The sequence below is a fragment of the Astyanax mexicanus genome, chromosome 3 (genome assembly GCF_023375975.1).
Source record: "Astyanax mexicanus isolate ESR-SI-001 chromosome 3, AstMex3_surface, whole genome shotgun sequence".
Taxonomy (NCBI): Eukaryota; Metazoa; Chordata; class Actinopteri; order Characiformes; family Acestrorhamphidae; genus Astyanax; species Astyanax mexicanus.
The window spans coordinates 44,331,232-44,357,554 of record NC_064410.1 but is presented as its reverse complement, the minus strand read 5'-3'; the positions used below and the strand labels follow the sequence as shown (position 1 = coordinate 44,357,554).

General features: G+C 36.5%; 1 protein-coding gene across 1 annotated transcript; it reads right to left on the bottom strand.

The window, feature by feature from the left end:
• Nucleotides 1-485: 485 nt before the first annotated feature.
• si:dkeyp-120h9.1 (Y+L amino acid transporter 2-like) lies at nt 486-19,826 on the bottom strand. The gene is made up of 10 exons (XM_007249303.4): nt 19,578-19,826; nt 16,237-16,783; nt 10,207-10,332; nt 9,949-10,093; nt 9,066-9,189; nt 8,335-8,438; nt 6,947-7,043; nt 6,690-6,839; nt 5,897-6,080; nt 486-5,275 (listed from the first exon to the last, which is right to left on the bottom strand). The coding sequence occupies exons 2-10, from the start codon at nt 16,679-16,681 to the stop codon at nt 5,178-5,180; spliced, it is 1,473 nt and encodes a 490-aa protein (XP_007249365.3). The 5' UTR covers nt 16,682-16,783; nt 19,578-19,826; the 3' UTR covers nt 486-5,177.
• Between the last annotated feature and the right edge of the window lie 6,497 nt (nt 19,827-26,323).

Genomic DNA, 26,323 nt, shown 5'->3' with positions numbered 1-26,323 from the left:
ATGCTTTGTTTAAACTGTAGCCAAACCCCTTTCAAAATATATATTTTTAACCTGTACAGGTTTAAATAAAAGTAAATACAATTTTACTGTCAAGTTTAGTATGATAAATACGATTGAATATTTGAGACCTTCAAACGAATAACTATAAAATGCTGCTTCACAGTAGCTATAACTATATAAATCAACTGATTATTAAAAAAAATATTTTATTTACTATTGTTCAACTTCTTTACAAGGCTATGTTAAGTGTCTTCAAAATCTAGTCTAATAGAAATCTACAAGCACATTTTAGGGGGTCAAATGAAGAGACAAATTAACAATATCTAATTACTTCCTGGAAATAATTATTTAACTGAATTATTTAAAAAGGCATTAACACAGATAGCTGGGGTTCCTTGTTTGCTCATGGACTTGTTTCAGGTTTGGAAGCATTACACAGCAGCGCCCTCCAGAGGACTTTTCCATTCACCACACACAAAACAATCTTTTCCCCCAAAGCATAATATTTATTATAGTAATAATTTGGTTTGGACAAAATAAATAAAATGTGAGTCACAAAAAAAGTCTGAGTGTGAGACCCTGTACAAAATGTACAAAGTGAACATGGTGAAAGAATGACAATGAAATATGCATAAATGATTGCACATGCTGCAGTCTCATGTCCCAATAAGAGTGATACAGCAATTTATGACTGAACAACAACATGAACAGCGTGAAACCAGCAGAGTGACTTCTAAACGATGGTAAACCACATTTTACAAAGTAAACTTTACACAGACATACAATATAACATTGTCCAAGAATATCATAAAAATAACAATATTTGGTCATTCAAAACACCTTTAGAGAAGGCACAGGATAACTGTACAGTAATTGTGCATGGTGTACATGAGAGCCGAACTGCATACATGACTGAAGTACTGAAAGTGTGGGGAAAGCAGATGTGGGGGTTTATAAAAGTCCATGCTGGGAATTGGAAAGAAGGACAATAGTGACCATCCTAGCGTCTGCCTCCGCACTATTGAAACAAGGTCCTGGTCCTCTGAACTCGCTAGTCTAAACTGTAACCTAGTCTTTTCTAGGGATGCACCAAAGTGAAAGTGTCATTTTTTGAGAAATTGTGTGAATGAAAGAGTGTGAGAGAAGAGAAAGAGAGAGGAGCATGCAAAGAGGAAACTAAGCGTGATCATGAGAGCAAAAGGGGAGAATGAGGAGAGAGACCTTTCGCTCATTGGCATTTTGGGGTGATTATATTCTGTGTGAAGTAGCTTGTAGATTAGATTTGTTGCTAGTTGTTTATTTGTCTCTGGAGGGGTCATTGAGGCCAAGTTAGCTAGTTTAGCATTCAATGTTACTATCCTTTCCCTGATCAACTTGCATCTTTGAGCTAGAAAACAGCCAACTGGTGAAGGGTAGTAAGTAAGTCTGGCTGAACACTACATTTTATTACATTTGTGTAAAAATGAACTTAAACCTGCCGTTTATCCGCTGCCTACTGGCATTTAACAAAGCAGCTAAACACAAAGTGACTGGGGGAGGGGGGTGTGGTTGGAGTGTTGTTAAGAGTAAATACTGCAAAAGGACTATTAATTAGTCTATAAATTATTTTACAGTCACTTTATATAGCCATTTTTTAACATAGAATTTTCGATTGCTGAATATTTGGTGCATCCCAAATTCATTCCTTTAATATTTCACTAAAACAGTAAAAAAAAATCCTACAATAAACATTATAAAGAGACTTTTTCCTAAACTGAACATCTGAACATCCTCACGTTCTGACAGTGGAAACAAATTACATTCTGATAAGGTTCTCAAGTCAACCCAGATCCATTCAATTGTTGTTTTCTAGTTGATCCCACAACATATTCCTAAAACACATTCACTATTATTCCTACAATTAAACATGGCCAGACTAACTAGACAAAAATAAAGTTGGAACAAATATTATAAAGAAATAAAATAAAATAAAATATGGCTTTTAAAACATTGAGTTTTTTTGGTTTGCTGAAAAAAAAAAAAGAACACCGTACGAAAGACCAGCAGAGAAACAGCTGGCTATCACTTTCAGATGCTCCACTAGATTCCCTCAAGTATCTGAAAATGGTATGTTTCAGATTAACTGTGCAGGAGAGAAGAGCTCCATAACCACCACTAGCCTGAAGCTTTGGTCATTCAGTCATAAGTAGGGGTGTAATGGTACATGTATTCAAACCAAACCCTGACGGTACACGGGTCACGGTCCGGTTCACACAGTAACACACAAGATACACAGTACATGCAGTTAGGATAAATATACCGCAGTGCACATACCACCATGAAAACTGTTTACTGTGCTGAAGAGGTGACAGAAACAGAAAATTACTATTCATACCAACTGTAAACAGCTTTAAAATGACCCATTAAGTGATATTTACACGGGGGAAACCCAAGAATTATGATTTTATACACTATTTCATGATATATCGCATACCACAATCTTTTAGTTGTTTTTTTAATACACTCCAATGTTGAGCTGACTAACATTTATATATTTCATTTGATATTTTAAGTGTTTTTTTCGACTATACTATTTAATGTCTTGCTTAAGGACTCTCCACAGCCTTTCAGTAACCACTAACTCTATATTTACTAGTTGGATTTGCATGGTATTGTGGGAAATATAGTGGTTTAGGATTATTTTTATAATAACAACTGCAGTCTTGTCAGTCCCTTTCTTTTCCTTGTACTCTAACCCGCTCTCATCTCTTTCACATTTGTAGCTGGATGTAGAGAAAAATATCCATACACAAGTTTTATTTCTCTATATTTCTCTACATTCTTTATCTCTCACCTCATGACTTGAACAAGAAATATGTTTTTAACATCTTATTACAGCCCATGAAATCATGGTGGACTGGACGAGGATGCAGACTCTGCATCTGTAAGTGCCCTGAAACAAATGTGCTGTAATGTCACTAGATGGAATGTACTGTAACTTGCAAAATATCTGTTCAAATGAAAGAAAAATAAATCTGGGTCAATCTTATTTTTTTTCCAGGTTTTTCCCCTTTTAGTACCACACTCGTACCGAACTGTGAGGTCCAAACATCAATCTGAACCGAACTGTGACTTCTGTGTACCATTACACCCCTAGTCATAAGTGCAGAACAGGACGGAAATTAAGCAAAGAAATGTGCAAGTGATTCAAGTGCTGACTGTACAAACAGAACCAAGGATGGATGCAACCAGATCTGAAAATAAGCAGCGTAAAAACAATGGTTTGCTTATGAGAGTATGGTGAATCCACAAATGTAAAATATGTAACAAGTGTATTGCTGATACAGATTTTGGTCTTTTCTTTATTAAAAAAATAAAATAAAATAAAAATAAAAGCATCTTATGCGTCACCTTTCATTGGTAGCAACACGTTTGATGACTAATATGGCCTATTTTTATATGAGGTACAATATATTTTTGCATAATATATAATACACAACTGTATTTTCAATAGCAGTAGTTTAAGGACAAACTCCTTTATACACAAAGTTGTATTGATCTGACCCACACCAGCAAAAAGCTGCATATAATTAAACATCTATATAATATAATAATAAGAATTTTTAACATGTGAATTTTAAGAGAAAAAGTCTGAATTCAAAAATTGCATTAAACCTTAAGATATAAAACTGAAGCAAAGAAGTCTTGCTTAATCTAAAAAGAAAATTACAGAAACATCACCTGCGCCAGAACTAGTAAATCCATTACTTTGTATTTGATGTCATTTAAAACTTTACACCTCTGTATAACAGAGTGGGGTGTGGTCTTCAGTCTAGGATGTATGCAGAAAATCTCATATGCCAATTTTATAAATGCAATATCAAAATATAACCTAAAACAATAAGTGCACTGCAAGCAGATATTTCAGAAATGGCCAGTTCATCATAGTCCATACACTCTTAATAATAAAGGTGCTATAAAGGGTTCTATGAGGGAGGTCATAGAATATAGGTCTTCAGTCCCTGATCTTGAACCCAGTTTCCAGGCTATGCTTTGGCCATGTTGTGTCACACCGGTCAATGATCACAATCAATTTAACTACATTCATTATTTTCTTAACTTTTAATTAGAATTAAATTAAAGACTGCAAAGTTGATTCACTGTTGATACATAAATGGCTTTCTATAACGTACAATATATTTTTGAATAATATGTAATATACAACTGCTGTAGCATGTTTACAATATCAATAATTTAAGGGCAAAATAAATTGATAGTAGATTTGTCTTTATATATAAAGAAGTATTTATGTGAAAGCACTATATACACACCATATTTTATGCATTATAGCATTATAGCATAGCATTATAAGGAATTAATATTATAATTTATAATATATATTTAATATATTTATAAAATTATAAGTAGGTGTGACACAACATGGCTAGTCTGTTCAATTACATTAGCTGTTCCCTTAACGTTCAATGGCAATAAAATCCAGGACTGTAAACTAGATTCAAGGTCCAGATTTTAAGACCTGTGCTTCAGAAGAACCATTTTTGATTCCACAAAGAACCAGTTTAGTAAAAGAGATGTGAGTAAAGAAACTTATAGATTGGAATACTGTAAATGAATGTAAAAGCTTTTTTTTAACAACTGAAATGCTCATCTCCATCTCCTTTACAAAAACAGATCATTATGGAACTTATAACAAAGTAACCACTTACTGGGAATATTGCCTACATGCTCGACAAAGATCTGGCCACCAGTAAAGCATAATCCTTCATTTTCCTATTACAATGTTCTCTCAGGAAAGGTAAACAGTAACTCAAAGGCTCACTTAAGCCCACAGCATTTCCGAAATTCCATTTAAGCCTCAGAGGCAGCCACTCACGATATGATGATTATCTCTTGATGTCTACAGTGAGGAGCGTGTGCTCAGCCTCATGCTGTAGCATAGCCTCAGTACTCACCTCACCTCAATATTTCTAGCTCCATTTTCCAGACTGAGAGTGAGACTGAACGCTTAACCTAAGGTCCGCTGGTTTGTGTTCAATTAAAAAAACATTAGAAAAAAGTAGACAAATAATATATATATAAAAAAGATAAAATCCTAAAAAACAATCCTCTGGTTCCTTGAATTAGCTGGAGTGGAGGAGGAACGAGGAAAAGGTTCATTGGTAAGGCCAGTTTCACGTTCATTCAGTTTTGTCCCCTTCAGGTGGGTTGTCAAGGTCAAGGCCTGGGTCTGCTACACAGCAGAAACAAAGCTTCTGGGTGTACAATGAGATCTTATCTGCATAAGAAGGGAAAATATGGTTACTAATTACACAGACACACACACATTACATGACATTAGGCTTTCACTTAATATTGCAATAAATAATTAAATGAACACTGACTGACTATTTTATTTTATGTCATAATTGATTTCGTTTCCTTAAACGAAGAAACAGTTTTTAAAATGCAGTGATAGCAGGTCCAAAATTCCACCCCTTAGCATTAGCCTTAGCATTTGTTTGTATATTAAAAAACAGCATTAACTAGGGTAAATGTATAACTAAAAATGCACAGCTGAGGTAAACATGCAACTAGAATAGCACTGTTGACATAAATTCATGATTAGAATAGGATTAAACATATTATTGTGACCCAAAAAAGGTGCAGCCCATTCATACATATGAGAAACAAATGTTAAATCTGTTGCTACACAGAAGCTGCATCTGACCAAACAGCTTTATACAGGCCTGAGTCAAGCCAGATCATTTGAAGCTGGAACAGGCTTCGTTCTGATAACAACATACTGATATAAGCTCATGACTGTGATGGCTCTGTGTTTTGCTCATCAAATTACTACAGAACTGGTTAAATCAGGCAGAGGGTAAATGCCTTTGTGCCAACCCATCACATGACTCACCAAGCATTTCCCCCAAGAAGGCGGGTCTGGAGCTTTGAGGCAGGTACACACAGATAAAGTAGACCGGAGCTCCAGAGAGAGCCACCACGATTCCCACCAGAGAGTTCAGAGTGTCGCTGTACAGCGGCACCACTACTAAAAACAAGGTGCACAAACAGTAGACTATGGGGAAGAACAGACTCAGCTACACAGACACACACAGACACAGACACAAACACACAGAAAATAGAGTGTTAATTGAATGTTTCCAACAACAATGCTGATATTAAAATGGGGGGTTGGATACATTTTTAAAGGCACAAAATCTCCTGCATTCAAATTATTTAGTTTCACATGCACAGCTTGTACTATTTCCATACAAATTCTCTGAAGCAGCTGCACATGAGCCTAGCCAACATGCCCAATGCCTAGAGCTGGCTAGAATGGAACTAGCCTAAGGCTTAAAGCAATAATAGATTACTAATTATTAAAACTGCCACACAAAAACTTCCAATGCAAGTAAACTTGGAGTAAAGTAGACTTGGAGTAAAATATTTTATTAGTCCACACATCAGGACAGCAGCCAGATTGAAAAAAAGATTAAAAAATAATAATAAATAAATAAAATATGGCAAATGGTGTGACTGCTACGAAATACTCTTGATTTTAAATTGTATAAACATTTGAACATACAGACCAACTATTCCCAACATGTCATCATATTTGTAATTTATCTGTACTTACTATTTACTGTAAACCAACTTAATTTCTATTTTAGAGTAATATTGTAAGTGAGTAATACTATGTGATTTACCTTTACAGGACGTGGCATCTCAGGAGCTTTCACGCGCAGGTAAATCTGACTGCCAATGGAAAGGCCAATAAACAGCCAGTAATTGAAGCTGAAATAATTAATGAGCCGGAAAACATCCTTCTCAAAAAGGAACAGTAAGGACATGCCACCCTAGAAAACACACACATACAGTTCTGTGTTAAATAATGCAGTGTTTACTGGTAAATGAATAGATAAAGTTTAATGAAAGCAGTTGTGACGACTCTACTGACACTTACATTAAACAACAAGGCTGGGATTGGTGTGTAGCGTTTAACATGGATCATGGACAGAACGTTTGGCAGATGACCCTCCCTTGATCCGACAAAGAACAACCTAGGAAGGTAAAACACAAACAGAGAAATTGTAATTGTAGCCCCCAAAGAGAATAAGCACTAGTGTTACAGGCACCAAAATATTCTGTAAAATAAATGAAGCAATTAATAAAGTATTGTTACATAGGTATTGGTGTGCTACTAACATTATTTTTGTTTGTTTGATTTTCACATATTTGCAATTATTTTAAAACCAATACAACATTAAATAAAAAAAGTATTAATATGGAACAGAAGAAGGTTAGTTGAGTAAAATTAATACAAAGAAATGCCGTGCGATACAAAAAAAAGGGGGGGAGTGGGGGGTGAACTGTAGCCATAATCCACATTTCAAACCATCCTGATATAAAACCACAGAACCCACTAATTTAACCAGCACAGTACCATCCATCTGTTATCAAACCCCAGTGATTAATTCAGCTCAAAAAACAGTTAGCATTGGCAGTTAGCCATTATGGTTAGTCATTTTGGACTTTATAATAAAAGGCCCAGGGAAGAAAATATAAATAAAAAGATGTATACTAAAATCAATTACTATACTGACTAAACTAATAAAGAACATACATTTTTATTAACTAGACTTGACTATGTTAACTTATATATATAAAATATGGTAAAATCTAAAAAATTATTTTAATATTTGTCTAATTTTAAGCAGGACTTAATTAAATAGCCTAGAATCACCTATAAATAAAACAGAATTAGCCAAACAATACAACTGATTTTATAAGGCCCTACTTAACCCTTTCAGACCTGAATTATGTTCCAGTGATGGAAAAATATTAGAAAGCTGTTTTCTGTTTGTAATGCACACAAAATTAGACACTAATATCCTAAATTTAAATAAATCCAATAAACCAAAACTTCTTGATCCTCAACATGATAAGTCTAAAATCACAAAGAATTTGTAAAATTGAGATCCGCTTATATTAATTTGCCTTATTTGTTCTGTAGTGCTGCCATGTCTAATATCTGAGTTGCTGATTTGTTTTGTTCAGTGCAGGGGGCGGGGCTAAGCTACTGCTTCACTGGCTGGTTTATGATCTATTCTGATAGACAACGGGTCTCAATTGTGTTCTGCGCAATAATTGAAACAAAAAAACTACATGATGTAGTTGTAGATGAAAGGGTTAACATATCGGTACATGCGAAAACAAATCACTGCCAACATTAAATGCCCAAGAGCGTTATAATATGTATTCCCCACCTCCTACAGGTGACTCAGTCACTTTTCAGATTTTGAGCTTTCTATACACCAGTTCCATTGACACAACCATAAGTTCTACACTGACCTGGAGGCAGCGATGATTGAGGAGTTCAGACCACCATAGCAGGAGATCGCCACAGACAGAGGGATTAGCCAGCGAGCATAGCCAAGGACACTATCAGCAAACGTCTGCACACAGAAAAGAAAACATGATGTTCTTACTCTAAACTTTACACACCACAGTGAGATACTAACAGACACATTCATTATGTATTTGTACATAATATATTTATATATAACAAACAATAAGTTTGTTACATCATTAACATTGTTTCTGCATGTGCTTGCTTGTTTTAACATTTGCATAAAATATTAACGTCAGACATTTAATGATAGGAATATAAAATCTGCATAAATAGGTCATTAGAGCGAAACTAATGTTTAACTGTATTCAGGTCTGTGTCACAGATATCGCACAGCCAGCTCATTACCAGGCAACAGAGCATCTCCTGTTGTGGAATAATATTGCAGAGTCCCCAGAGGCTGACAGCTGCCTGAGGCTTTCTCTACTTAACCAGATCAGTGGAACAGCAGATGAGAGCAGTAAAATCCAAATTATACCAAACAGATGCTGCCGATTATGAGCTGTTTTTTTGACTAGCTGGCACTGAGGAGTTAAATAATGGGAACAGCATGCGGATTTGTTTCAGCGTATGAAAGATTTCCACAGTAGTAGAAGCTCCTACATCCCAATTAGCTCAGGTTCCATCAGTAGTGCTAATCTGAATCAATGGCAGAAAATCCAACTCAACTCACCACTGCCACAGCTTCACTGTGCAGCACAGTGTCTATATCCATGACTGCGTAATATGCAATGTTGGTCAGGAGGTAGATCACAGTGACGATGGGCATGGAGATGGCTATGGACAGCGGCAGGTTCCTGATTGAAGAAAAAAAAAAAGAAAATTATTAAAAACATAAGCCATAAAGAACTAAAATAAATATGCTCTTATGTAATTCCAGTATCATATTATAATGCAGACAGACCCAACTTTATCAAACAAATAGCAACATCCCAACATTGTAATTTTATATACATTGTAATTTATATACACAGCTCCTTAAAACGCTGAGTTTCTTTAATTTTACAGAATTAAAAACCTCTGAATATAATCAAGAGGAAGATATTTTTATTAGGAATTTGGGAGAAATGTTGTCCGTAGTTTATAGAATAAAACAACAATGTTCATTTTACTCAAACATAAACCTATAAATAGCAAAATCAGAGAAACTGACTCAGAAAATGAAGCAAATAGCAGCATTAAACAAACTACACTGCAATTACAAAACAGGTATTTAGTTAGCAATTAAATTCTATATTTTTGCACTCACCATTTTCTAAATGAAAAAGCCACTTGTCATTGTGTGTTAAGAGATTTTTTCACATGTAAAGAGATACGGTACTTCTCTTAACAACATTCCTTAGAATACGCTTACCTGTGACAAATTCACAGTAGAGCACAGAACCTCTACCTGTTTTGTTGCACAAAATCAATGTAACTTGTGAAAATTTTACTTAAAAGCAGTGGAAAAGAATATTCTAAAAACCATCCCTATAGAGGGCTCCAGTTGCACAGCTCTTAAAAGAACACTTAAGTTAAAACACTTCTCTAAACATAGTGATACAATCTCTTCTCACCTCTCTGGGTTTTTGATCTCCTCAGTGATAAAGTTGAGTGTGTCCCATCCAGAGTACGAGTAGAGAGCAGCGTACAAGGCTAAAGCCATGTCTCCAGGATTCAGCTTAGAATTTTGAAAAGAGTTCTCAAAGGGTTGAGTCTCTCCTGCAACATTATCATACAGACATTATGAAACTCATTTACAGAAAATGTGTTTCCATAGCTCTGTTTACACTAGACAACAAGATCACTTTAAACCATCAGGCTAATTCTCTTACCTTTAGCCAGTACGATTAACCCAGCAATGATGATGACGATCAGAGCCAGGACTTTAGCCACGGTGGAAATGACCTGCAGGATGGCCCCCCATTTCACCTTCATACAGTTCACAAAAGTCAAGAGACCTGTAGAGAGAAAATACAGGAATGTTGTGTTGACCTTTAGTGTCCATAAATAGGTTTGTTATCTGCTGCAAACCAGCAGTCATTAAACAAGTTGAGGGCTTCAGCAAACATTTGATTAAGCCACGACTTCTGGACTGCCTCTTCTGAGATGCACTAGAACAGCACAAGGTGATTGCAGTTGCTGAGCTTTTAGCAGAACACAGACTGGCTATGACGAGTGTTAAGCTATCCAAAAATAATAAACATTATTAAGGTGTCAGCAATTTCAGTGAGTCCCATAGGTGTTAGTACTGCAATACTTAATGTATGGAGGAGAAAAAAAAAAAGAAAAGAAAAAAAAAGAAAAGAAAAAAGCAAGTCATCACAGCAGTGCTGCCTAAGGGTACAGAGGTGTAAAACAAAGGTTGTGTAAGGCTCGACACACACCAAGCTGATAAGGAAGAACTACCACCACTTATCACCATCTACCACAAACTTACATGGAGACTGATGATCAACTTAAACAAGAAAACACTGTAATAACAATCGATCATGTTCATATGCCTCTATCAGTTTGGATGCTGGTTCTAAATCATGTCCATTCAAGCAGCTTAAATCACAAGTTGTATTTACTAGTGTTGTAAAACTGAATTACACTGCAAACTGTAAGGAAAGCCCAAGAGCCAAAATACATTTTTTTGCATCTTGCTGCTATAATACACCTATTAAAATTACAGAATACTGTTTGAACATTTTATGAGCTTTAGATGTCCGTTCATAAGTTGAACCTACTGGAAAAGATTTAAGCTGCCGAGCAAGGTCGTATACAATAATATTGCCAAGATTTTTGAATATTGTGAATGGTAATATACCCTGAAATATCATGCCATATTACCCACCCCCAATTATCATGAGGGTACTACTTTTTTGCTGTTTTTAGCAAAAGGAAAATTTACACTGTTCTCATATTATATATATTGATATTATATATCAATTAGAGCAGGGGTGTCCAAACTTTTTTTGTTGGGGGCCAGAAGGAGATATATATTTGAAGTCACGGGCCATATATTTGAAGTCTCTCCGGTTTTAGACACTTTGGCCCGTTTTCTTGTGCTAGAAATGCGCACCCTCTCCGCTTTTAGACTCTTTGGCTCGTTTTTCTGCGGTACAACTGCGCACTCTCTCCGCTTTTAGACTCTTTGGCCCGTTTTTTTGCACTAGAAATGCGCATTCTCTCCGCTTGTAGACTCTTTGGCCCGTTTTTCTGCGCTAGAAGCGCGTACCCTCTTCGCTTTTAGACTTTTTGGCCCGTTTTTTTTGCGCTAGAAACGCGCACCCCCTTCTCTTTTAGACTCTTTGCCCCGTTTTTTTGCGCTAGAAACGCGCACCCCCTTCGCTTTTAGAGTCTTTGGCCCGTTTTTTTGCGCTAGAAACGCGCACCCTCTCCGCTTTTAGACTCTTTGGCCCATTTTTTGCGCTAGAAATGCTCACCCTCCCTGTTTTTAGACTCTTTGGCCCATTTTTTCTGCGCTAGAAATGCGCACCCTCTCCGCTTGTAGACTCTTTGGCCCGTTTTTTGCGCTACAACTTAATTCTTGCCGCTTTTAGACTCTCTGGCCCGTTTCTGACACCTAGCGTTCATACTTTGAATCTCACATTATAAAAACCTGCTTAACAGCGGGCCAACTTTCATTATATTTCTAAAATACCTCGCGGGATGCTCCAAAAAAGGAAACGGGCCGCAAATGGCCCGCGGGCTGTAGTTCGGACACCCCTGAATTAGAGACAGATTATATCTGTCCACTATCATTTATTTTAATTCAGTCCTGGATATACGGAGATATTTGGAGTGCATTATTAGTATCATGACATTCTGGATCATTAACTTCTGTTACAAATCTGATAACATTCCTGCATTTTTTAATTCCTGTGCAATATGTATGCAATGATAAAATACTAATAAGACTATCGTTATCGCAACAATACCATGAAATATTGTGATATTATAGTCAGCCTGCAGTGTTGAACTACTGTACTGTGGAACATGAAAACTAGTGGTTCTAGTGCTATGACTGCACTTGAGAAGCTTTTTCTTCTGATGTTTGTCTGTTTGCTTATGTTTTTGCCAGTGTTCATTGTTCTTGTGCACTAACAAATGAGTTTTATAATATCCATGTGGGGAAAACACTCCCACCACGTCTTTATTCTTAAATGATGTGTGGTCAGAAACTATTCGTAAATGCCCTGTTTACCAGCATGAGCACCACACACACTTGTGTTTGGTTTTAAACCAGCACTGAGCAGAAGAGTTCCTGAGAACATTACACCACAATAGAAAGTGAATATCAATATCATTTTCACATCAGTAGTTCACAAAATAACAGTGTTTACTCCATATACATACAAAGTGCTTTTACTGCAGTGATTTAAAAAATGTAGGGAGCTAAATTATGAGGAAGGTGGCTGAGATTTGATTCTAAGACCTTAAACACAGCATAAAATTATCATTTTAAAAGGCTATCCTACAAAACTTAGTCCAGATGGCACATTAAAGAAGAAATATAAAAAAAAAAAAAAATCATCATTACAAAGTCCCTCTGCTACTGTTGGCCATTTAGTACACGTGTCTATGTGTCCAGAACAGAAGGCTTCGCAGAGCTGTGAGATAGATTTGAACGCTAATGAAATGCATAGGACAACAACAGGTGTAACATTTTTTTAAGGAAAAATTACACCCAGTGTAATTATCTCCTGCTCTCAGGGTGTAACTTCAGTACAAGTGAGACATGACTAAACATGTACCACAACATTTCTATATAATGTGCTGCAGTCCAGTGAAAGCTGCTTCCAACACAAGTGGAAGAAGAACCACTTGGTTACTTACTTAAAAGCCATGTCTGTATTAGAGGTATGGGAGTCTGAAAAAACTTTATAGTGGCAAAAAAACATACAAGGTTTAGAAAGACCTTTAAAAGGATCTTCACAGTATATCTCTATTATAAACATGTCTTTTTATGGAACTATAAGCTGTTCTTCTGTGGCATCACTCAAAAAAACATTGAAGGACCTTTATTTTAAAGAGTGCATGTTATCAATTTGGAGGGAAACAGTCCCAATCCCAAAGGAGAGCCTGCTCTACAGAAGTAGAAGCTCCACCAAATATTTGGCAAACAAAACTATTTGGCCAAAATGAAAAAAAAGGGGAGGTGGGGATACACTTTCACATTTATATTAAACAGTGACTCTACTCACATAAATTACATTAAATAAAGCGCTCAGTATCACTTATGTTCAGTATCAGTTTACTACCTCTTCACAAATCTGTTTTTGAGCTGAAAGATCAAAACTGTACAAGGTTAGAATAGTAAATGATATCTGGAAAAAAAAAACTTTTTGTTTACAAAAGTCTGGCTGCATTTTGTTTTTGTAAATTTCACAATTTTACATGTGACTAGGGTGGCACTGCTGAGGTACATTTTTGACTAAATTAACACTGTTGAGGTAAATGTATAATAAGAATGGAACTACTAAAGGAAAAATTGTGACTCACTGTTAGTAACAATGCTAAAGTATATTCACTGTTGGGGTAACTGCAATGAAGTTTATAGGTATGTCCGCTGGCATATTAGGGGAAAAAATATCAAGTAGTTCTGAAATAGGTTTTTTCTTAAAAAGTGAGATTTAACGGTGAAACAATTGCAAAAGCATTTTTCCCTCTGTTTTTAACCCCAGGTAAAAACTTTTAGAAATACCAGTCATTTCCTGACAAACATTCTTGGCAAAAGATGCAAGACATGGCATTACTGGTCTCATCATAAGGGGTAAAACAAAGACATAAAACAAACACTTGGGTTTTTAGCTTTATTTTTATCTGGCTTCTTCAGCTGGAGCTACTGTTGGATTTATCAGATGAGGAGGTACCTTCTCATAGATATGGCTCCTTTTATCTTCAGCTAGTTTTGTTCGACAGCTGATATCCTTTTACGCTCTTTCTGGACTGTACCGTGGGGAAGGGCAGGGTTACTAAGGATTGGTTCTCAGTGGTGTAACCAGATCTGCCAAAGGATTCTCTGTATAAAGAGAACCTGCTGGATTTACAGGTCACACTACTACAGCTACATGCATTACTGGTACACACAATCTTGAGCCTTAACTCTAATCTTAAACACATTTAAAATACATCTATATTTTATTTTTTGAATACATTGTGTCTGTTTATATAAAATCCACAAATCCTGAACTCAAACAGGCCAAAACTGATCATGTTCCTATTATCTGAGGCCAGAATTTATCCAATTCAGAATAAGTATTAATGTGATTTAGCACTGCTAATGAGGATCTGGAATAATGTCATTTTGTCTAGGTAATCCAGACAAATGTTATTAGTATAATTTCCTGTGAGACTGTTGTAGTCTCAGTGCTACAGCAGACAGACTGTCTCTGACTGCGCAGAAGTGCAGAAGTTTAATGTCTTTAGCTGATGAACACAATAGGGTTACAAGTAATTCAAGACTGGTGCAGGTTTTTAAAATCTACAATGCAAATCTATATCACAAGCAAACCAGTAAAAGAGATGAACTATAAAACTTTCTAAAAGTAGCTCAGATTTAAATGCAAAGTCTTACAGTAATACTTTCAGCTGTCAGTGAATTCTGGCCTGGAGGCAAAGTTCTGCCTGTTCCTTCAGTGGCTTCATACTTTGCCCTACCTCCCCTTTCTGACATAACTTCCAGAATTCTTCAGATCAGACACAGAGAAGAAACTTCAGACTTCCAACAAACATGAACAGGTTTGCCACAGATAATCAAAATCACAGGTAAACCAAATGATGTGGTAGTTAACCCCGACTTTATGGTCATTTCCATAAGGTGTTCCAGAGTAACGCAAACCAACAGTGCACCCCCCTCAAAATAGATGTTTAAAAACATTACTATTCAGTCTCACGCTTTATGCCCAGATTAGTCAGATAATGTGTTTGGCATAGGCAGTTAGATTTATAACCAGTTTAATGACACAGAGGCAGAGAGCAGAACTAACAATGCAAATACAATCACATGACCTTAACCGCAAACTGCTATAGTACCTTTGGCACAGCACAATTTGGAGACTACTGTTCAGTCAATGACTATCTTGACTAAACTCATAAAATATGTAAACATTAAGTTTTTATCTGACAGATTGCAATACAATACAGGAACTGTAGGGGGCAACAACCAGATTATGGTAAAAAAGACTATGGTCTATGGTAAAGATATTGCTGGATTTGGCACTTTAAAATAAATACTGTCCCATAGACAAAATAGCTCCATGTGTGTTTGTGACTGTATCTGTGTATCTGTAAGAGGGAGACACACAGAGAGAATAGTCGAGAATTTCAAGTATTTATATACACGTGTAGAAAAGGGAAATTTAACACCAAATGCCTTTTCCAGTGCTGTTTGGTTCGCGGCAGGTTTTGCTATGTCGGCGTGGTGCCTGGATACTTGGTTGCGGAGATTGGTGGTATTGCCACTATATTTTACCTCTGTTTGGCACAGTTTGCACACTACTTTTGTTCTGTCTAGTTCGTTTTTGTCCTCGTAACTTTTGAATCCGAGGTACTGCCAAACATCAGCCTTCATTCCAGGCGGTGATTTTAGTGCTGTAGCTTCGGCCATCTCGCTCTCTCTTAAATTTCGGTTTCTTTTAGCCGGCACTCGCTTTTTATACTGCCCCTTGCGCTTCAAAGAAAAAAATCCATCCACATATTTTTGGATTGATGTCGTATTTTTTGAGGGTGAATCGATATTGGATCGCGGATCGATCTTTTGAACACTGCCCTAGCAGATAATATTCTATATTGTGATTACTGTATAAATATAACAGCAGCAATTTTCTTCAGGGAGTATCATGTAGGTGTGTGTATAAAGAAACAAAGAAACTCACCAATGATAAGAGCTGCAATGATGCGTACTGCAATATATGGAGCAATGCAGGTGGGGTAGAAGGGCTGGACCAGGTAGTTGGAGAAGGTAAGAGCGATGACTGCCTGGCAAGCTGGCTCAACGATAATGAGCGAAGTCCACAAACGAATGAAAGCTAGGAAGCCTCCAAACGACTCTAGAATATAGGAATAGCTGGCGCCTGACTTGCGGATGGTGGTGCCAAGTTCAGCGTAACAGAGGGCACCAAAAACAGAGAACACGCCACCAATAGCCCAAATCACCAGCGACAAACCGAATGAGCCCGTATACAGCAGCACTCCCTTTGGTGATACAAAGATACCTGAGCCAATCATATTCCCCACGATGAGGCAGACGCCATGCAACAAAGAAATCTCTTGTTTCAGATGCATGGAGTTGGTGGAGGCGGTGTCCACTGACTTCTCCATGGCTCTCACACAAAGTAAAACAATGTGACTGAAAATAATTACAGATACTACTGGAGGACAAACACTCAGTTAGGCTTTATCTTCCGTTTAGCCACATCACATCTGTAAAATAAGAAAAAGAACAATAATTAGTGAACTTTTCTTACAAAAGTACACCTTAAATAATACAACGTCATTGACCATAACGTGCACACTACTATACAGTGTTATAACAATCATATTGTTGGGGTAAAACAAAAATATTTGATCTCCACTTTAGCCATTTATCACTTTTTGAAAGTGCCTGCCGCCTGTCCTTTACAGTGTGTCTAAATATAAAAAATGATTACACTGTTTCCATTGACAGAAGGCTTCCTTTAAGGTGGGACACAGGGTTATACAATACACATTTACAAATTAGACAAAACTACTATTATTTTTTCCAAAACGTTATGAAATCTGAAATGACCTCAGAGCTTATGAATTTAAGTTCAATATATAGCAACACATGGCACAAAGGTTTGTTGTTGTCTAGATTGTAAGAGACAGATAAGACTTTTAGGTGAGAAAAGGCTGACGGAACTATATTTCTACAGTGCACACAACAAACTCATGATAAAAGTAGCAGGTATGACTAAAAGTGGTAAGATCAAAAATAGTTTAGGAAGATGCACAGTTACAACATGTCAAAAATGCATACACTATGTCCAAATTTTTGTGGACACAAAAGTATTTAGCTTCTATCAAATGCACACAATAATGTCATTGCTGATGAGCAAATGAACAGACATGGCCTGCCTAGCCACAGAGAAACATATTGCCAATAGAATAGCACTCTCTGGAGCAGAGAAACATAAACCTAAAGACATGCCTAAAGCCAGACATGGACTGGTTCAGTCTTGGTTCCTCCCAAGGTTTCTTCCTCCTACAGCTGTGAGGGAGTTTTTCCTTTCCTCCGTTGCTCACAGGGGGTACTGTGCTGTATGTTCAATATTTTGTCTGATTCTTTTTCCTGCTACCACATTTATGTAACGCTGCTCTGCAACAATATATATGATTTTTGATTGATTAATGGATCCAACTGTACATTTCTTTACAGAAAGAGATAAAAGTCCTGTTTAAATGCATAAAAGAATCTGCCACTGCTGATCTAATTTCTCTGTGTCAAAACATTGCAATAAAAACTGTGTATTGTGAAAATGTATTTAATTGTATTTAAATGTATATTGTGATATACATTTACCATATCACCCAGCTCTAATAGTGACCATTATCATGATATTTATATCGAAATTACAGTGTATTCAACCAAATTAAGAAAGATAATGTGTTGTCATTTTAACCACATCATCCAGCATTAGACAAAATTATCATTAAGTCAAACTGAACCAAATGTTAAATTTTGTCAGTCCAGTGTTTTGTCGAGTTGTGCTATGTCATTTGCTCGATTGTTACAACCATGTAAAAAAATATATAAAATAAAAATATATAATTAAAAAAAACGATAAAATTTTTTTTAATCACCTATATTGCCTTAATTTTACACTGATACAGTGATTTCAGCAATTCAAATATCATACCGACACTTCTACTGCAAGCATGCTAGAATACATTGTATTTTATTTTATTAAGTAACTTACACACTAAGGTAGCTATGGAAGCCCATTTCCGCCACCTGAAGAAAAAAAAACGTCCTCAACTAAGTCATAATTATGGGATAGTAAGTCATAATTATGAGATACTAAGTCATAATTATGAGATACTAAGTCATAATTATGAGATAGTAAGTCATATTTATGAGATAAAAAGTCATCTCATAATTATGACTTTCTATCTCATAATTATGACTTACTATCTCATAATTATGACTTACTATCTCATAATTATGACTTTTTTATCTCATAATTATGACTTACTATCTCATAATTATGACTTACTATCTCATAATTATGACTTACTATCTCATAATTATGACTTACTATCCCATAATTATGACTTTTCTATCTCATAATTATGACTTTTCTATCTCATAATTATGACTTAGTTGAGGACGTTTTTTTTTCTTCAGGTGGCGGAAATGGGCTTCCATAGGTAGCATAGTTCAACAAGGTTGCTAAAGTCGACAGAACACCTGGCCTCCAAAACCGTAACGGTTTATCATCGGTTTATCATATGCTCAATTAATCGCATAGCCCTTTTCTGTTCTAGACCCATCTAAAGCTCCATCCGGAAGAATGTACTTCAAGCGCTCACTATAGGCGCCAACATTTGACTACCTCACAAAAACACGCTTAAAGTTCTTTTTAAACTTAAAACATGGTGACCTCAGTTTAAAAACTGTCTCTCAGCATATGTGACCGAGTGTTTATCCAGGGAATAACTTCATTAATCTTGAGGAAACCCGGTTAAACAAGCTCAGGCTGTCTGAGTAACAACAGCGTGGTCTTAACTCAGCTACAGCTCAGCTAATGATAACTAGCTAAGCTAACTACTAACACCACTACCCGCTCTATCCAACTACACATTTATCCCGGCTTCTCTCTAAACTCACACTAAACCCCGCGGTTTAACCCCTTTAATTCTGGAACCGACTCAAAGCTTCAGCTGTGGGTAGAAGATGCCCAGAGCCAGGTTTCTCCCTTTCCAGCTGCTGGAAACGTGTCTCAAATTCCTCGTGTTATTATTAGCTGGTAGTTAGCGCGCTAGCTAACGTTAGTAACGCGGCTGGTAGCGCTGGCTAACCTAACGCTGTTCAGACAGCTGTGTATCTGATAAAACAGGCAGCTGAGAGGTGAGAATAATAACCATGATAAACAGCTTTAAACGCTCAAAGTTTCATAAAAGCAACAGCACTGTCAGGTCAAGTCGAGAAGACGTTAAGCAACAAAAGAAAACAGCCGAGTTCAGCAGATCTTACCCGCGTGGGAGCCTCAGTGATGCTGTACAATAATCCACGTGTTGGTGTGAGAGTGTGGATGATGGTAATAGTGATGATGGTGAGGATGGGGGTGTCCACGTGTGCTGCCTGTCGGAAACTGAAGCTCAGGCTGGTGGTTAGGCAGGTAGGTAGCTGGTATGACAGCCGCCTGGTTGAGGTCACTGTGTTTTAAGAGAAGCCGCTGTCTGGTTCTGCTGTTCCCGCCCCTACATGGACATCAGCCGGCTACGTAGCTCAGAGGAGGCTGGAGCTAAACTAGCAAGGTACAGAGAGCCTCCTAGCTCCAGTACCTACACTTCTCTCTTCATACATCTGTTAGTGTGTGTGTGTATGGATGTATGTATGTGTGTGTGTGTGTGTGTGTGTGTGTGTGTGTGTGTACGGAACCCCTAAGGTAACATTAAGTAAAAAAAAATAATAATGCGTGGCCACGATTTATTAAGGCCTGGTATCGAGATAATTAAGTCGTAGCCAGAGAATAATAAAGCTTGCTTTTCTGTAAATTAACTCCCCTACGAAATCCCCTTAGATGGACATCATGTTAAAAAATAAAGCATGGCCACGACTTATTAAGGCATGGGAACGAGATAATTAAGCCATAACCAGAGAACAATAAAGGTTGTTTTTCTGTAAATTAATGCCCATGAAGAAGACTGAATATCACATCAAAGCTCCAATCCAAGGATAATATTTTTGTGAGAAAATGGAGAGTTAAATTGATTTCTTTTTATTTTCATCTTGGAATAAATTATGGTGATATTTTGGAGTCATCTCCTGCAGTGAGACATCTCATAATTCTAAGTAAAAGACACTTAATTCTCATACTAAAAGCTGATGGACCCTGAGAGCTGCTTGCTTTGTTAGCTGTGAAACACCTTAATAGCTACGATTTAATTAACTCGTTCCCACGCTTTATAAGTCATGGCCACACTTTAATTATCTCATTCCCATGCCTTAATTATCTCGTTCCCATGCATTAGGATCATATTTTGGATCAGAGAAAACAAAGACAAATTTTATTTGCTTTTCATTTATTAACCCTTAAAGAAGTATGTAGTGATCAGAATATTTCTTTTGGGGAGTCTCAAGCATCTGTTTTCTATCTGCTCCTATCAGTACCTGCTCCAGATTTCGCTGGAGGCTCGCACAAACATCATAGACTCAAGGGAGTGATAAACACTCCAGGAGATGTTCCAGTAGTTTAAGTCTGCTCTGATTCTGCAGGAAAGAGCTGAATAATGAACCGAATTTCCCCCTACTCTGACCCCAGATACAAGATATGTTACAGCTAATCAGTTTGAATATGAGGAGGGTTGAGAATGCCATAATCTTTTTTCCCAATCAGACTTACTGCTGCCTACAGGGGGAGTGATGCTGTGAGAATCTTTTTTTTTTTTTTTTTTTTACTTTTCCAGGGCCTTTAACACTATACAGCCTCTTGCTGACTTTTGTGAGATGTTGTACTGTCCATGCTTATTATATACAGTCATTAATCCTGAGCTTTCATTCTTTGTCCATTACAGTGGTTCTCTTTGTGGCCTCTTTACTGTTAGCCTTTATTTATGAATATTTTAAAGTATGCAATGCATTTTTATTATTGATGCAGTGAAACAGATGATGTAACAGTTTATGGGTCATAGTTACTGATTACATTGATAATGTAAAGCATGTGTTTAATGATGCAAAATAATATATAAAGGTATTACTACCACCTTGTGGCTGAAAATAAATCTGCATTACTGATGACATACACTATGCACCGTATCTAAATCAAATCAAATCAAATCAAATTTATTTGTATAGCGCTTTTTACAACTGGTGTTGGCACAAAGCAGCTTTACAGAAACATGATCGCAGGACAAACAATCAGGCAAAACATTAAACATAGAAAATACAGAATACAGAACCCCCAGTGAGACTAAGTGTGGGTGACTGTCTGCATTAGCGAATGATTAAGGACTTGTAAATTAACTAATACAGTTAACATTGTAATGCATGGTCATATAGGTCATGTCACAGTCTTGTAGTTTTTTTATTAGATTGCTCTGTGTTTTATTTGTGATAGAATGCGTAAAAATGTGAGATAAGGTTTGACGTTGCTCTTGTTCCTGATGTGTTGCAAATATCAGAGGGGTGTTAGTATGTTCACGTGCTGTTGTTCGTGTGCAGGACAGCTCTGTTCAGACCACACACTCTTTATTATTCATGTTGCAGATGCTGCTTCCTTCATTATTTATGCTAGACATGCCTATAGATTGCACAAAGCATATTTAATTTTATGTTTTAAGAATGTGCGTGTTTTGTACATATGTACACTGTTGAAAACATGAACAGCACAATGTCTCAAAGGTGAACCCACAGCAGGTCTAGTGCCTTTAATGGCTGATTACAGTATGATGTGTTTTTTTGCCCATCCCATAACTTTTAGTGCCAAATCTTCTATATTGGGCAAAGGCAGGGTTATACTTGATGTGATTGACAGTCCTGGCTGGAACAAATGTCTACATGTCCTTTCTGTACATTACATGAAGTAGCTGAATTGTAGTCGTGCTAATAGGCCGCTAGCTAGTTAATCGTACTATTATTGATCATGTGGTGTGTTTTTTGTTGCATTAACACACAATTTGCAACTTATTTGCATTTTATTTTGTAATTCTAACATAACACATAAAATGTGATCTAATTAGCTATTAGCCAGCCAGCTAATACTAGTGTAGGTTACAGGTGTCATAACTTAGCTGCAAAGGGCTGGTGTGGTTTTCATTACAGCCAAGCAAAAGTTCAGGTAATCAGTTTTAAGATTGACCAGTGGATTAAACAAGTGGAATCAGGTGTGCTGCAGGTAGTTTAGAATGAGAAACTACAGCCACACGAGCCCTATCTATCAAAATCACTTTCTGGCCATTTCAAGAATTATTCTTTTCCTCTCAGTCATTATTGTTGCATGCTAACTCTTTTGTAACAGCTTGGGGATCAATAGATTAAGATATCTTTGGTTTGTCTCAGTGACAAACTGAGCAGAAAGTGTTGAGCTATTTGATGGAAATCTAAATCATTTTAAATATTAAATAAAATATTAAACTATTAAACTTAAGTTTTAGAATTAAAACTACAATTTCTGGACAAATGTGATTTCTAGTTTAAGCTTTTTTTTCCTTTTGGCTTCGCTGTAAACTCAATGAAGGCAGTCTGAGACATGCTTTTTCTGGGAGAAGGGAACGGGCAGGGGGATCCACTGTGCAGACCCTGGTTGTAAATCTGACAACAATTCTGGCTTCATTTTTTATAGAATGTTTTCTATAATCATGGTGTAGAGTGTAGATTTAGCTAAGGACCAAAACAGATCAATCTAAAATGGAACTTTAAATACAAAGCATTATGCCTGCTGAAAACTGTATTAATAATGATGGCCATTCAACTGTTGGTGTAATTTTACAAAACAGGGAATGTATCATCAGTCATCCATTTTATTTTCTCAGATTAATTTACTCTTCTTATTGCTGCCAGGAAACCTGTTTTGTTTCGCTGTATTTAACATAAACAGGTCATTATTCCTACGCAGGCCAAACCATTTATCAGATGGGGGCTGTTTCTGACCCATTTTTGCAGTATTTGACGTGAATCTTCCAGTAAGCTGGGGGAGTGGGCGGGTGTCAGGAGACCTCAGTAGCCAGTTACCCGAGCTAGTGTGGCACACATGAAAGAAGCCTGTGAAGTCCCCACTGCCTCATATGCTCACTTTATGTCTGAAAAGCACCTTAATCAGTGTTGCCAGATTGGACAGATGGAAATTTGTAGTTTTGGTTGTATTTTTTGGCTGGAAAATAATTTTTATTTGAAGTTTTTAGTTTGTTATTTAAATTTTTTTTTTTCCACTGCAGTTACGTTTTTTTATTATTGTTATTATCCCTGGTCAAATAGGTTTATGTGTATAACTGGGACCAGAGAGTGTTAACACAGTGTTATGAATGTGCAATTCTCAAAAGCAGATTTCTCTTTCTTTAATCAACAATAAAATTATCATGTGTGCAAAGTGCACAATAGACTGAACAACAAAACAAAACAAACAAAAACATTGACATATGCATTTTTCTACTACACCATTTACACTAAATACAGTAAATTAGCTATTTACTGATTTGGATTGTGCCCAAATAATATTTCAGGTGTTTATGGTGATTTCATATGTTTTTGTTTTATATAAATTGTATTTATTATTTATTTAGTAAATACACACTATACAAATCTGCCCTAAAACCTTTGTTACTTAATTTAAATAATATTTATATAATTATAACAATATTTACAATGTAATCGGGTTGTACAGGTCAAAATCAGCCTGACTCACATCATTATCATCCTCAACATTTTCCTCATGGATTCTGGATGGCTGAAAACCTATAAAACCTGAGGTCCACTAAAGGGTCCACTTCAGTCTACATGATGTTTAGTCCCTGCTGTGCTCCAGAGACAGTGTGAAGCACAGTGGATAATGAGCGGCAACTCAGTCATGTGATACAGTAGCCCCAGGTAGCTCCACCAACCTTACTGAGTGGGAGAATGTGCAGGGTGATGACTAATAAGCAACTACACACACACACACACACACATGCACCAGTGAGTCACATTTCAACACTGCCCACAGTCTCGGGCAAGCTGACATAACACACAACCTGGTCAACACCACTGGGCAGACTTAAGACATCGCCTGTAACACCTGTAACACACCTGCTAGCCTTTGTTAGTAGGAGATCTCTTTTGTTCCCTATTGTTATTTATATTTGTTGTAATATATTTTCTTGAAATAATCTGCCAACCAAATCTCAGCAGCATTCAGGGCCACACAAGGCTGTGCATTTTCCATTAAAGATGTCAGCTCAAACAGATTATATAGGGAAGGCCTGCTAAACTCTACCAGAGGAGGTTTGTGGGCATTCTCTCCTCGGATAAATATGTCTATTTGGTGCATATAGCTCACAATAGATCTGCCTACTTCCCATAAACTGTAGATATACAGTATATGGTTATTTGTTCCTACTTACTTGATATGTAGTCAATTTTAAAATGAGGGCACCCCAGGAAAATATTATTATATTTAAACCAATTGACATTTGCCAATATTAAGAAATTAATACTATTCAATTAAAGAAACTGTATATAATAGAATATAATAGAAACACAGTTATCTAGTGAGAATAAAATACAAAATGACACACCTCTAATTATTCAAATGCCTTAATAAGAATATGCAGATGCATATGAATGTACTTTACATTTAACAGCATGTTTGGAATCATTTCATGTAATCGCATTCTGCTAATGATGTAAATGCTAAATGATGTTCGAGCTGTATCAAAATTCTGCTGAAGAAAAATGCACTTCCACATGTCTAATCACTTTGAATAATTTTGCTTACATCTCAATGATTTCATTATGCAAATATGAAATGGTGGAATTCCCCTTTAAGGCCAACTATGGGCAAATAACAGATTGGTCCACAGCATGAGACCACTGCCATCCGGACCTAGCAGGATTACAGAGAGTGCGCACACACACAGCTTTCCACAAATTTAGCTGGGGTAATCACCAGCGGGAATGTGTTTTTTAGTGAAATTAAAATTCACTTGACTCCTACTCCTTGTAGTAGTGGCTCAAAGAGTGAACCATACAAGACACCTAAAACCAGTGATCAATACTTTCTTACATGTAGTTTATCAGAAGAGACTAAATGTTAAATTTTGCTTCTTTAGTTTTGGACTGTAGTTACAAGGTTAACATATGCCTCAAACTCCTACTAGCTGTTAAGAAGCCTGCAACAACAAAATCACCAATAGAACATTTATGTTTTATTAAAATTAAAATAAGATTCACAACTGAAGCTGTGTGCTAAACTGCGCCTTATTCTTTTCACTGAATGCAACAAGGTAGTGAACAATTTTGCTGTGTGCCAGAAGATTGCATCACAAACACTGTGAACATTGTCAGTCTTTCTCAAGAAGCTTTAAACTAAACAATGTAATGCATTATGGGTATTCCATTTCTGATAAAGTAAACTACTTGTACATTATAATTTACAGTGCATTGTGGGACTATACCCAGCAAACAGTCAGTGATGAATTAACTCCCACAGTGTTTGTTTCAAATCTTTTCCTGGGTATAAAGCTCCACACTCTTTCACCACTTTTAAAATAGTTATTTGTGTAACCCATTTAACAAGTTTTTATAGAAGACTAAGCAATCAATATGATTAAGAGTTACAAGTTCAGCGAGCGAAGTTTAGCTTGTGTTTTGGTTCCTAATACTAAATAAAATATACCTTCTTCCCCTGCCAGTCTTTTTCTGTTTCCATGAGAAATTTAAGTTAGCACTCAATTAATTCACACTTCACTACAGTTTTCATTGCATTCCCAACACTTTTTCACACTTTACAGTACAGAAAATGGTAACTTGATATGGAAATAAATGATGCAAGGATCCAAGGGATATTTTTTTGTATAATGTTCTAATTAATGTTAGGTAGACGTTACGTTATTTGATTAGTGTATCTCAGTTGTTCAGTTTTAAGTAATATTAACTGATATGGGGTGCAGCTACCCAAACAATATCACCTTAGAAGTGATGTAGGGAGAGCTGTGTGGAGCTGCTGATGGCATGCTGTACTGCATGATCAGAGATTCAACCCAGATCTTTTTTTTTTTGAGTAACTGTTTCTATGGACCAGGGAA

Bases quoted from the DNA above. Each gene is read 5' to 3' on its own strand.
- si:dkeyp-120h9.1 (XM_007249303.4), bottom strand. From the start codon at position 16,681: ATGGAGAAGTCAGTGGACACCGCCTCCACCAACTCCATGCATCTGAAA. The intron at 9,190-9,948 runs GTGAGAAGAGAT...TTCTTCAATCAG, and splicing joins GAGATCAAAAACCCAGAGAG to GAACCTGCCGCTGTCCATAG. The intron at 7,044-8,334 runs GTCAGTGTAGAA...TTACCTTCCTAG, and splicing joins TCAATCATCGCTGCCTCCAG to GTTGTTCTTTGTCGGATCAA.